Below are 14,507 nucleotides of genomic sequence, written 5' to 3'. Positions count from 1 at the left end.
CGCACGTGCGCTATAGCAAGACTTATTTGATCAACAGCTACACAGGTCACACTGAGAGTGGCCATAAAAAAAACAACTTTAACACTGTTACAAATATGTGCCAGACTGTGAACCCACACCAAACAAGAATAACAAACACATTTCAGGAGAACATCCGCACCGTAATACAACATAAACACAACAGAACCAATACCCAGAATCCCATGCAGCCCTAACTCTTCCGGGCTACAATATACACACCCCCGCTACCACCAACACCCCACACCCCCCACCCTCCCTACTTGCGTCGGTTGAGGTGATTTATTGTAGAGTTAGGGCTGCAAGGTGTTCTGGGTATTTGTTCTCTTGTGTTTAAGTTGTGTTAAGGTGCCGATGTTCTCCCAAAATGTGTTTGTCTTCTTGTTTGGTGTGGGTTCAATGTGTGGCACATATTTGTAACAGTGTTAAATTTGTTTATATGGCCACCCTCAGTGTGACCTGTATGGCTGTTGACCAAGTACGTCTTGCAGCCACTTACATAGTTCTGCACAAGTCTCACACAAAATGTTACAGAGCTGTCACTTTTGTTGTGTGATGTAAAAGCGTGCGCGATGACATGTTGTAGAGCAGTAGTCCTTTTATTGGGGATGCGCAAACCCCTGGGGGTATGTGAAGGTTTGCCAAGGGAAAAGTGAGATTTACTATCAATATTCTAAAAAAATAGCAGCAATACATAAATACTTTATAATAAATTTGTTAGATAATACTTCAACAAAATATGAATGTAAGTTCATAAACTGTGAAAAAATAATACAACAATCCAACATTCAGTGTTGACAGCTAGACTTTTTATAGACATGTTCCATCAATATTGATGTTAAAGATTTCTTTTTTTGTGAAGAAATGTTTAGAATTAAGTTCATGAATCCAGATGGATCTCTATTACAATCCCCAAATATGGCACTTTAAGTTGAGGATTACTTCTCTGTGGAAAAATCTTTATTTATAACTGAATTACTTGTTTATTTTTCAACAAGTTTTTTATTTATTTTTATACCTTTTTTTCCAAATAGTTCAAGAAAGACCACTACAAATTTGCAATATTTTGCACTGTTATACAATTCAATAAATCAGAAACTGATGACATAGTGCTGTATTTAAATTCTTCATCTTGTTTTTTCCAACCAAAAATGCTTTGCTCTGATTAGGGGGTACTTGAATACAGTGATGTACCCCGGTACATCACTGAAAAAAGGTTGAGAACCACTGTTGTAGAGGACGTTAAAGGCAGTGCAGTCACGGCAGCCCTTAATAATATCGACCGGGTGAAAATTGGGACGAATTCGGGAAAATGGTTGCACCGGTAGATTGTCGGGACGTGCACTGAATTTCAGGAGTCTCCTGGAAAAATCGTGAGGGTTGGCAAGTATGCTGCTAGGGCAGGAAAGCCATTCATAGAAGGTGAATTCATTAAAAAGTGCATGTTAGATTTTTTAAGAAATCTTTTCTTGCGGCCCAGCCTCACCCAGTTTCTGCATCCAGTGGCCCCCAGGTAAATTGTGTTTGAGACTCCTGGTTTAGAGGAAGTATGAAGGGAAGCAATATTGTTTTATAAATATCTCTGCCATGCCTTCATGGTTTGAGTTGTTGTGCAGATCCCAAATACACAAAAACAGGTACCAATTGTTGGTTTTGCATAATAGAATAGAATAAAATAGAAAGTACTTTATTGATCCCTGGGGGAAATTCAGCACCACAGTTCGCTCACAATAGACAATAAATACTTATTTACATGTGAATAATATAAATATATTCTACATATATTCTACATTTAAGTGCAGTCAAGAAGGAACATATGCATTATACAGTCTGATGGCTGTCGGTATGAAGGACCTCCTGTGTCGTTCCGTGTTGCATTTTGGGACTCTGAGCCTTCCACTGAACGTGCTCATTCTCTCCGCCAGGTCCGAGTGTAGTGGGTGGGAGGTTTTGTCCATAATGGCTAGGAGCTTTGCTAGAGTTCTCCTCTGACACCACCGCCAGAGAGTCCAGCTCCACTCCCACCACGTTTCTGGCCTTCTTTATGAGCTTGTCCAGCCTGTTTGCGTCCCTCGCTGTCAGTCCGCTACCCCAGCAGGCCACGGCCTAGAGGAAGGCGCCCGCCACCACCGACTCGTCGAACATCTTCATCATCTTTGTACAGACGTTTAAGGATCCTAGCCTAATAGAGGAGGCTAAACTACTTTACCCAACGCTACATTTTTAAAATATGGGTTTCGTCAGGTGGAAATTGCGGTGTAAGTAGTGACGCAAAGTTCTGGTGGTCATTGCAGAAAATGACGATTGTTAACATGGGACAAGGGATGCAGATAAGCTAAATAGTCATCGAGAGTTGTGGTTGTTGACTGAATTGACTCTGGCAACACTGCGCGTAGCACTTCGGCAGAGAATTGCACGTCACACGCTCGGCAAAGAGCTATGCAAGGTTTAAGATGGCGTCTGACCAGACGGCACAATGACTGCGTAGAAGCTTAACATAGGCTAACAACCTAGTCTAAACCAAAATCACTTTCTTCATTCTTTGGCCACCTTCCACATATGTGTGTTAAGCAAACTGTCTATTACATAGAAGTTTATGCCTTCTTTCCTACAATGTGCTGTCCTGTATAGGGCTCGAAAGGGCACGTGATTTCACAATGCATTGAGGGGCCGCGGTCACCATTTTTGCTGGCTAAAGCTTTTGTTCACATGGCTGTACTGTATCTGCGGTACAGTGAGAAAGGGAGCAACAAACTGGATGAAAATGAATCGTACAAAAAAAACAAAAAAAATATTGTACTGAAACCAACTGGATCCTATTACAAAGGCTCGCTACCTTGAGAAAAAAGTACAAATGTTGTTATTGAGCTGATGATATGATCACGTCCTGTCACTATATGACCGGAAGACACTTATTTTATGGCTATCATACGGCAGTTATGTTCATTCATTGTTACCATGGTTGTATTCTTTATAACAATCTTTATTTAAATGACAATGTATTATACAACATCATGTACATTAAGAACACAGCCTTTCTAAATGGTCTTCTCCAAAAACAATATTCATTTATTTTTGTGCTTAGCCATGGCTAAAAGTAAATGGTCTTTTTTCCAAGATAGTGTACATTGTTTGTAGCCTGCAGTTAGCTTGGCTAACGCAAACTACTAAATTCTATGTGTGAATCCAAACTTATCACTTTGAAAATGCTATGAACACACCAACATGTGCCGGGTGATGACATTAAAGGGGAACTGCACTTTTTGGGGAATTTTGCCTATCATTCACAATCCTTATGTAAGACAGAAACACAGATTTTTTTTAATTTTTTGAACGCATTTTAACTAGTAAATAAATGTGTGCAATAGCCCTTTTACAATGGAGCTTATGAAAATCACTTTATTCCGCCTATAAGCGCTTATAAACATCCAAACATTTCCATCAACCTTTTATATACATGCTGTAAGCATATATGTAATGTAGAAACAGGCACATTCATAATAACGTAATATTTACAACAATGCGCATCCATATGCGCATTGCAATGTTCATTCTTTTCTTTAACTTCAACTCTGACTACTGTATTTCCTTGAATTGCCGCCAGGGCGCTAATTAATTTAAAATATCTTCTCACTCCGGCACATACCAAAGGCATGCAGTAAAAATTTGAGTGTGATGTAAGCTTGGACCTTAAATCCTACTGAATAGCTCTTAATCTTCTTCCCTTTATGCGATTTCAAATTACCGGTATTGAAATCAGCCTCCTCCATTTTGAAAATGATGACAGGGGAAGTGTCACTTGTGACGTCATGAGTTTGACCTGGCAGTAATACTAAGCATGCGCTAATTATTTTGGGAATCAAGTTTGACCCGGCAGTAATTTAAGGCAGGCGCATACTATATGCCCTGTGGCAATTCAAGGAAATACGGTACTAATAATGCAGACATTGTGAGAGTCAAATACTTAATAAAACAGCACTGACTGTATAATGTCTGCTCTTACTGGGACTTTGACCAATGGGATGTTTATATATTCCTGTTTAGATGAAGAATGACTCATAGTCTTCGCAAAAAAAAAAAGGTTGGGTGCAAACCAGCATCTTTTGTGTGTCTTCCTCGCCATTTCCGGGTCTAGATTTGCCGTCAAAGTTTTACAAATCCTCAGTTTATGTCCACATCATTTTCTAGGTGAGAGACATGATTTATAATCTATAATAAACTTTTATGAGCTCCGATGCAATGTGATGTGATACAGCAGCAAAAGGAAGTTGCCTCACTCTGATCAATGCGCTGCTAAAGTAAAGCAGATAGAACTAGATGTTTCAATCCCTTCGGTAAGTAGGAACAGTCTTGACGGTAGCAGTCGGTGTGGAGTGGTGAAAAGGAGGGTATGTATGTCATTGGGGTCTTCAGGTGGGCACCCTGCTTCATCGACGTTTCGTTGATTTGAAGCCCACGACGTCTCCAGAGGGCTCAACGGTGTGCCTAGCGTCCCAGGTACACCCCCCTCCATGCCATACCCTCCACATCCTGTTGGACTATGCATGGCAGGGTCGTCCTTTTCCCTGAGTCAGGCCTAAGCCTGACCGCATACCATTGTCTCTTATCTTACTGCCCAGTTGGGGTCCTTGCGCTTAATCCAGAGCCAGTTGCTGGCTTTTTCAGCAGCATTTGACATGGACTTGATAGTCTGTTGGAGGGAGCGTCCTTTCAACCCCATTTTCCTCAACAGACTGATGGTAGATGTGGCAATAAATCCCCTGCATCCCACCTCTACTGGGAAAATGTTGGTCTTCCAGCCGTTCTGGGATGCTTCAGCTGCCAGGTCAGAATATTTGTTTCTCTTCCTCTCATAAGCCTCTTCAACCCCTTCTTCCCATGGTACTGTCAGCTCCACGACATAAGCCAGCTTTGCTGATGGAGACCACAGGACCATGTCTGGCCGGAGTGTTGTAGCCATTATTTCTGGGGGAAACACAAGCTTTTTATCAAGGTCTACTTCCAATTTCCAATCCCGAGCCGACTGCAGGATGCTTGCATTATTTGGTGTCGTTTGACACTTTTGATGTTGGCCAGCTGGTACAAAATGTGTGAAATGGACCTTTCCTGCTGGTGTTTGTGGGAGATTGTTTGTGGTGGTTCGCCTGTGTTCCAGTGTTTTTGCAAGCTCTCTAAGTACTTGGTTATGCCGCCAAGTATAGCGTCCTTGGGTGAGACTTATAGTACACCCTGATAGGATATGTCTTAGAGATGCAGGTACTTGACACAGGGAACAGGCGGGATCTTCTCCGTACCAGGTTTTCAGATTTAGGGGGGACGGTAGTAGGTCGTACGTGGCTCTGATGATAAAACTCTGCCGTGCTCCCTCCATCTGCCAGATGTCATACCAGTTGAGCTTTTTCTTCTCCAGGCTTTCCCAGTTGGTCCATCTCCCCTGCTTGGCCATTGAGACAGCTTTACTATGTCGCTCTCCCTCCTCCTGTCTCCTGACTTCCTCTACTACTAGCCGTCTCTTCTGCTCTGATGTTGCTTTGTGCCATCGGGGAGTTTTTGGGACGAGTCCGAGTCCTGCTCTCCCATGCTGTACGTGCCCAACCACATCTCTGAATTGAAGAGCAGACTTTGCACTCTGAACAGCTTCTGATGGAATCCACTTCCTTCCCGCTGGTACTCTGGGGGCCGCTGTTCGAATGACTGTATCCTCAGTTTCGGTTAGCGTCATGACCAGCCTTGCTTTGGTGCATTTGAATTCTTCCACCAGTCCCGAGATTGGTAATTCCAATTTGCCATGCCCATATAGTCCGATGGAACTGAAGCATCTTGGAATTCCAAGCCACTGTTTTAGCTGCGTGCTTATCACACGTTCCAATTTTTCAACCTTGGTGATGGGGATTTCGTACACAGTTAAAGGCCACAAAAGTCTTGGGAGTATGCCAAATTGAAAACACCACAACTTGAGTTTTCCTGGCAACAAGGTTTTGTTGATGCGATCCCTGTAAGTGATTGTATCCTTTTTTAGTTGCTCAAACTGCTCTGTGTCTTTGAGCCTTGCGCCGTACCACCTTCCCAAGCTCTTTACTGGCATTTCGGAAACAGTTGGTACTGGTGTTCCGCTGACATGAAATCTCTGGTGTGTGACTTGGCCTTTCTCAATGGAGATACTTCTGCACTTGCTGGGCTTTAACTTCATCCGTGCCCATTTTATATTTGAATGAAGTTTCTCCAGCAGTCTCTTGGTGCAGGGGACAGTTGTTGTGAGTGTTGTTATATCGTCCATATAGGCTCGAATTGGTGGTAATCTCTGACCACATTGTAGTCGTTCTCCACCAACCACCCATTTCGAGGCTCTAATAATGATCTCCATTGCCATCGTAAAGGCCAATGGGGAGATGGTGCACCCAGCCATGATGCCTACTTCCAGAGATTGCCACACAGTGGTGAATCCTGATGTTGTAAGGCAAAATTGCAAATCCTGGAAATAGCGTTTTACAAGATTTGTGATTGTAGTTGGTACTTGGAAGAATTCAAAGGCAGTCCACAGCAATGAATGAGGGACTGATCCATAGGCGTTGGCCAGATCAAGGAACAAGACATGAAGATCTTTTCCTTCTTTTTTCGCAGTCTGGATTTGATGCCATATGATGCTGTTATGTTCGAGGCATCCAGAGAAGCCTGCTATACCAGCCTTTTGGATCGATGTATCAATGAAGTGGTTTTGCTTTAGATACTTTGTTAGTCGCTGTGCCAATATGCTGAAGAAAATCTTGCCTTCGATGTTCAGAAGGTTTATTTGGCAAAACTGTTCAATGGTGGTCGAGTTCTTTTCTTTTGGGATAAGCACTCCTCCCGCTCTTCGCCAGGCTTTCGGGATGATCTGCTTGTCCCACACCACTCTCATGTTTTTCCACAGGAATTTCAGAACCTCTGGAGCATTCTTGTAGACACTATACGAAACACCATTAGGGCCTGGTGCAGATGCCGATCTTGCCTTTTTTACTGCCTGTTTCACCTCGCTCAGCTTGGGAGGGCTGACATCAACCTGATATTGTGCGGGTGATATAGGAGGGATGTCAGTGGGGACAATGATCGGTTCATGTTTTTTCTCATCAGTATAGATGGTTCTCAGATATTCTTCAACCTGGTCTTTTGATGTTTTCAGAAATCCACTCTTTTCTTTTGTGAAAATCTCTTTCACAAATTTAGATCCTTTACGTTAGCGCTTTTAATAACAATATGACTAATACTTTGTTATTATTACGAACACAAAATATAAATGGAGTATTGTTGGCGCTTTTTGGTTGGTTATTTGTAGGTGACGTCTCCCCTTTGTTCCATTGTAAGCAGACTTTTATTAACGTTTATTTATGAGTAAGAAATGCATAAACAACATGTGTTCTTGTCTTTTATAAGGATTTTGAATTATATGCAAAACTTAATAAAAAATGCAGTTGCCCTTTAAAAGTGATGTTTGGCGGTCTCTTTGTTAGCTCACTAATCCGAGTTCTTTGGCTTTGTTTTCACACTGGACATGCAAAAAATCTCAGCAGATCATTTTTTTTTTATCCCAAATCAATTGTGACAGTTAATGATGCAGCATATTTGTGTCATGTTTTGAACTTGTTATAGAAAAGAACTAACCCTCAGGATAGAGTCTTTCATTTAGCTATGTAAATAAGCTATTCAGATACCCATAAAACCCACAATGCATTTCGTTTATTAAGTCACCCTTTCGATCCCCATTGAGCCGGAGTCTAAGTGCAACCACAATGGTGGTGGATGTATTTTAAGCAGCCACAGAATGCTGAAAAACTTCAAAAAGATCATAATTGAGTTACCATTTTTCCTTGAATTGCCGCCGGGGCGCTAATTAATTTAAAACCTCTTCTCACTCCTGCGCTTACCAAAGGCATGCGGTAAAAGTAAGCATGCGCTAATTATTTTAAAACTTCTTCTCACTTCGGCACTTACCAAAGATATGCAGTAAAAATTTGAGTGTGATGTAAGCATGGCCCTTAAATCCTACTGAATAGCTATTAATCTTCTTCCCTTTATGGGATTTCAAATTACTGGTATTGAAATCAGCCTCCTCCATTTTGAAAATGATGACAGAGGAAGGGTCACTCTTGACGTCACAGGTATGACCAGGCGGTAATACTAAGCATGCGCTAATTATTTTGGGAAGCGAGTTTGACCCGGCAGTAATTCAAGGCAGGCGCATACTATATGCCCTGCGGCAATTCGAGGAAATACGGTATTCCTAAAAAATTAAATGAAAGGAAGTCTTTGATGTAATTAGGTGCTCCTCACAGGATGAGATGAACACTGTTTATAACCGGTGAAGCTAACTGTACTATACATGTAGAGGCAGATGTGATTAAGGGGTGTCATCTTGCTTCCATATTTGACTTCATGGTGGGCCGGTGTGAACTCTGCCAGAGGATGTGAAGGCAATGAGACTTTGTTTGGTTCAAGTGTGGATGAGACAAACTGCAGGTTGGTGGTATGGGGAGTCGGTGCATACAGTTCGTAACGACACCTTACACGAGGTAGTTCAAGAAAGTGACCGCACATGGCACTGGCATTGAATTGCTCCTGTTCAGCCTTGGAGTTTAAATGTCCTGCATGTTGGTTTCTAGACACCCCCCAGCCCTACCCCACCCTGCCTGTGCCTCCTTCTCATGGCCCCGTGTTGTGCTGCTGTGCTTCCCTCTCACTTTTCTGTAGCCTTTTCTGTAGCCTTCCCCCTCTATTTCGCATAGTCCATCATTGACAATGAAAAGAAAAAACTCAGTTTTTTGGGATTTTGAAAAGAATGGGAAGGCTCCTAAATATGTTTAGTTTGTTTTGTTTTTTAAGTTGTATGTTACCAATTATTATTGTTCAAAATGTTTTGATGATTGATGACAATTGCTTATAAGATCATTATTAACTGGGATGTTACCTTACAAAGGAAGTCTGTAAATTTCATGTATGAAGCATCACAGTATGTTTTTAGTAATGCAATCGTCACTCATTTATCGCTGGTAATTGGTTCCGTACATGAATACGATAAATTAATTTTCGCTAAGTATAAATCATTAATTATCAATCAATTATCTTCATAGCTGTAGCATAAAAAACCTGTTTGCGACCTTTTAAATATGTTTTTTGACTTCATGAGAATTATCTAGACATGTAATGACACCTTTTAGTCACCTTTACATGCTTTTAACATATGTGTGTGTGTGTGTGTGCGTGTGCGTGTGTGTGTGTGTGTGTGTGTGTGTGTATATATATATATATATATATATATATAGATACAGTATATATATATTTATGTATATATATATATGTATGTATATATATATATATAAAAAGCATGTAAAGGTGACTAAAAGTCAAATATAGTATTACTACCAGGCTGAGCCAATCAGTGGCCATGATAGTGAAACGCACGCTCTGTTTTTTTTGGTCCCCTCAAGTAGCCAATACTACTATAGCTTTGATAGTTTTAGTTTATTGAGCCAAATTTATGTTTAAAAATGCTCAATCTAGGACCAAAATATGTAGAGTATGCTTGAAAAAAAATACAAAAATCTTTTTAAAACAGCGTGACGTGGTGAGAGACTGTAATATTTTCTCTCATGACGACATAATCAGAGTATATATGTTGTAAATATGAATGTTTGTTACACATAAATATAATAAGTCCACACATAACTGCTTTCATAAAAAAATGTGTGTTAACTGTGTAGTACAATAATAACAAGTTAATATTGAGAAGATGGTTCATGCCTGATGCATGGTCCCCTTGCATCATCTTGTTGTTCTTTGTGTGCGTGGCTTCCCTTCAGGCCTGAAGACCATCGTGGGCGCCCTCATCCAGTCTGTCAAGAAGCTTTCGGACGTCATGATCCTGACCGTCTTCTGCCTGAGCGTCTTTGCACTCATCGGCCTGCAACTCTTCATGGGCAACCTTCGCCAAAAGTGTGTCTTTTGGCCGATCAACAACACCGAGAGCTACCTGTCCAATGGCAGCAGGGGTTTTGACTGGGACGAGTACATCACCAACAATAGTGAGTGGAGGCCAGGCTTTGCTGGCGGTGAGCTGGTGTGGCGAGCTCCAAGAATGAGTCAGCCAATATGACAGAACAAGAAAAAAATATTTCATTTTGGCAGCGAGGAGTAAAAAACAATTGATGCTGAATTGAAAATACATACGTAGATTTAAGGCTGAAAGTGGCCAGACTGAACTGACGGATATTCCATCCATCCATCCATTTACTACCGCTTATTCCCTTTGGGGTCACGCAGGGCGCTCGTGCCTATCTATTATGCAGCATAAACAAATCTTGATGCAGTAGAATGTGCCTGTAATGACTCATCACGCCTTTTTTGTATCCCCTTTTAGCAAATTTCTACTTCCTGCCTGGCCAGTTAGATGCTCTTCTCTGTGGGAACAGCTCAGACTCTGGGTGAGTGTCTTCTTGCCCCTCCTAATTCTGTCAATACCTGACCTTGTTCCTCTGTGTGACTGCAATGAGATTAGATGGCAGGTAAATAGTGCCTCATTCTGTGCTTCTTCTCTCAGCCGCTGCCCGGAGGGCTATACGTGCATGAAAGCTGGGAGGAATCCGAACTACGGCTACACCAGCTTTGATAGCTTCGGCTGGGCCTTCCTGGCTCTCTTCCGACTCATGACACAAGACTTCTGGGAGAACCTCTACATGCTGGTAAATCTGAGATGTTCACCCTCTTTCAAATATGCTACAGCAGCCCACTAATTAAAACATTGATTGTCATTGGCCTTAGGACAGTAGAACCTCGATTCAAGAACTTAATTGCTTCTTAAACAGGGCTCCCCAATGGAGAAGTTTTCTCTATAACAAACAATTTAAACATGTATAAAGGGTTGCAGGCTCGACAAAAGTCCATATTTTAGTAAACATGTGTATACTTTGAACACAATAAAAAGCGCTATACAGTACCGTATATCCAACAAACATTGCAAGGGGGTGATGGATAAACGTTCATTTAATACAAAATGCCAAAACAACAATTGTCCTCCTAAGCAGCCGCCCTGCCGACACACACACACACACACACCCTGTGACCCGTGGTGCACCCACAGCTTGAGACCACAAAACTCCTTGAATATAACAGCCAGGAATAAATAAATTAAAAAATCAATGTTACCTTAAACTTCTAACGAAACAGAAACAAAACAATGTCGACAATGCTGTGGATGCTTCCTTAATGTTGCAAACTACACATTGCTTGTCCATTGCTTTATTTGGACTCATATTGAGCTAGCAAATCTATAAAATGCTGTTAGAGACACCTAAAAATGACACAAAGTAGCACTTAGCTCAGTAGCTAACGACAGCAGTGCTCTACTGACCGAATGAGCACTTGAAATCGAACAGCCCGCCCACAATAGATGTGCAGCTATACCAGTCCTGGCAGGCCGAGCCCATGCACAGAGTCAGCTGTGGACAATATTTCATCAAAACAAATGCATGTTGACTAAGACGATAACACAATTAACTGAAAAGTATAAAAAAGAGCCGAAAAGGTTGATTTTTACTCCTATGATGCTTTCAGCAGCAGTCATCGATCGTGACATCACAACTGTATGTCAAATATATTATTTCCTCTGCGTGAGTGCGCATCGATCGCTAAACCTTCACTGCTGGGGCTTTGTCTGCCAAGAACTGATTACTACATGTAGGATCTGACAAACACTTATATTTGTGGTTCTTGTAACAATGTGTTTGAAATTATTTAAGCATTTATCGTGTCCGAAAAATAAAAGAATTGGCCATTTTTATGGTCTCAATGAAATTGTAAATAACTGTTGTTGATCCTATGTTGTTATGCTTGGACCTTTTTCAGTTTATAAGTTAAAGTTAAGTTAAAATTAAAGTACCAATGATTCTCACACACACACTAGGTGTGATGAAATTTGTCCTCTGCATTTGACCCATCCCCTTGATCACCCCGTGGGAGGTGAGGGGAGCAGTGGGCAGCAGCGGTGACGTGCCCGGGAATAATTTATGGTGATTTAACCCCCAATTCCAGCCCTTGATGCTGAGTGCCAAGCAGGGAGGCAATAGGTCCCATTTTTTTATAGTCTTTGGTATGACTCAGCCGGGGTTTGAACTCAGAACCTACCGATCTCACTCTAACCAATAGGCCACTGAGTACGGTATATAAGTTACATATGTAATATATCGATGTGTGTGTCTGTTGTAATTTCCCTTCCTGTTTTGATAACCCGCCCTATCTTGCTCCTGATTGGCCTGTCCACAATGTTTTGCGCTAATCTTAACCAATCATGACTCATCATAGTAAACCGACCAATCATCATGGATTTTGTCATGAGTACACCAACCAATAATCATGGATTTTTTTCCCGTATTTTTGTCCTTTTCCTCTGAATTTGCACAGTCCATTTCTCTCTTGTGTTTCTCTTTCTTTCTCCGTTTCTTTTCTTTTGTCCATCCATACATCCATTTTCTACCGCTTGTCCCTTATGGTGTCACGGGGGGGGGTGCTGGAGCCTATCTTAGCTGCAAACGGGCAAAAGACGGGGTACACCCTGGACAAGTTGCCACCTCATCAAAGGGCCAACACAGATAGACAGACAACATTCACACTTACATTCAGAAAAACTAGGGCCAATTAAGTGTTGCCAATCAACCTATTTTCTTCTTTTATGGCCTGTACAAAAGAAGCCGCTCCATGGGTCTAAAAATAGCTACGCTCCGGAAATCACTCCACGTTTAAAAAGTAGCAAAGCTACTGCTAAGCTTCTGTGAAATGTACTTAAGCTATGTAGTCCCGCTACTTGTAGCGGGCTACTGCCCAACACTGCCAGCGAGCAAGGACTGTACATTGCGTTGAGGATGCATTCGTTCACGTATTGCTGGCAAATTTGTGGGACACATCTAAAGTGCGTCATCAAAATGCATTATCAATCATATTATAACAATAGTATCAAAAGCTCTATCGTTGGCCACATTTATATCGTACTGTATATAGTCTATTTGGCGCAACTCTGCCTAACCATTACAAACATCCCTTTTAATAGGCACGACAATTATAGCATTCCCCTTTATCTCGTAATGCAGTAAGTTAATGTAAAGTTATAAAAAATGCAACAATGTTTGTAAGTTAGAAAAATGGTGGATCAGTTTGCTCGCCTCTAGCCAGGTTGCTGCCATCCTGTCTGTCCAACTGTGTGTCTGCACAATAGCTCTCTGTAATGGGGGAGCTGTCTCTACATGCAAGTGGAAGGAACAAATTATAAAATATTAAGTATGCAGGATTGACCCATGAGAAAGATGAGACATGACTTGAGCAACCCGTAGCCGACTTTCTATTTTTGCTGCTGACTTTGCTGACATTCAGCTCCATACTGCAGCCCTTTTGTCAATATTTTGTACTGTGTCTTTAAAATAATATTTATAAGCGACTATGTCGTTTCTTAGACGTTTAGCACTTAGCTGGTTCAAGCCGCATCTTCAGTGTGGGCGCATGTTTTAAGACGAACTGATTGATAAATGCTTCTTGTATACATCATCCCAGTGCTTCTGTCAACTGCTTTCATTATTGATTAGTGAGGGAATAATCCTATGTGTAACCCACAACATACTGTCTTTTTTTTTTTTACCAATTGTTTTATAAAATGAGTGAATGAAAAAACATACTATAGGTTCATGCAGGTAATAGGAATACAGTCGAACAGATCTCTGTAAGTCCATTTTAGGCATTTAACGCTAGATATTTTGCATTTTTAAATAAAAAAACAACCTTTCTTCCCCATTACCAGCTCATCTTTTCATTTGTGATGAGCACATTTGAGGAAATAAATGATATATTAGGTTCTAGCCAAGCAGTCTCTCTTTCTACCCATTCACTCCTCCCTCACCTTGCCTCCAAACAGACCCTGAGGGCGGCTGGGAAGACCTACATGATCTTCTTTGTCCTGGTGATCTTTGTGGGCTCCTTTTACTTGGTGAATCTAATCCTGGCTGTGGTAGCCATGGCCTATGAAGAACAGAACCAAGCCACCATGGAGGAGGCCCTGCAGAAGGAAGAGGAATTCAAGGCCATGCTGGAGCAGCTCAAGAAACAACAGGAAGACGCTCAAGTCAGTTTTCTGCAAAACTATTGCCAGGGTTGCTAACAGTCCCTAAAAAATGGAATCATCCTGTATTTGGAAACAAAAGTATAAATCCTGTATAGAGCTTAGAAGGGTCGTACTTTGTCCTATATTGTAGTGGCAATAAAAAATATAAGTGCAATAAACAAAGGTCCGTGAAGTTGGACTATTTTTAATAAATCAAATATTTTCATAGTTAGAGTATAAAAAACTCTTTAAAACATTCTAAATATGTTTGTAACAGCATTTTAGAGCCCTCTAAACATGATATAATACCCATATAATCACTTTTACATTCGTTTCACCCAATATAGAATTCTTGATTGTGTTTTGGAGATTACAG

General features: G+C 41.2%; 1 protein-coding gene across 5 annotated transcripts in view; it reads left to right on the top strand.

Moving 5' to 3' along the window:
* Nucleotides 1–14,507, top strand: part of scn8aa (sodium channel, voltage gated, type VIII, alpha subunit a) — a 99,084-nt gene that overhangs the window by 39,786 nt on the left and 44,791 nt on the right. For all 5 annotated transcript variants that reach the window (XM_061903475.1, XM_061903478.1, XM_061903479.1 and 2 more), the window contains 4 exons: nt 9,852–10,073; nt 10,409–10,472; nt 10,589–10,730; nt 13,946–14,152. In XM_061903475.1, the coding sequence (XP_061759459.1) occupies nt 9,852–10,073; nt 10,409–10,472; nt 10,589–10,730; nt 13,946–14,152 (635 nt within the window). The remainder of the gene's footprint in view (nt 1–9,851; nt 10,074–10,408; nt 10,473–10,588; nt 10,731–13,945; nt 14,153–14,507) is intronic.

This window comes from Nerophis ophidion, linkage group LG06 (genome assembly GCF_033978795.1).
Source record: "Nerophis ophidion isolate RoL-2023_Sa linkage group LG06, RoL_Noph_v1.0, whole genome shotgun sequence".
Taxonomy (NCBI): Eukaryota; Metazoa; Chordata; class Actinopteri; order Syngnathiformes; family Syngnathidae; genus Nerophis; species Nerophis ophidion.
Note: the sequence above shows the minus strand (reverse complement) of the source record. Positions and strands in the feature narration are given on the sequence as shown.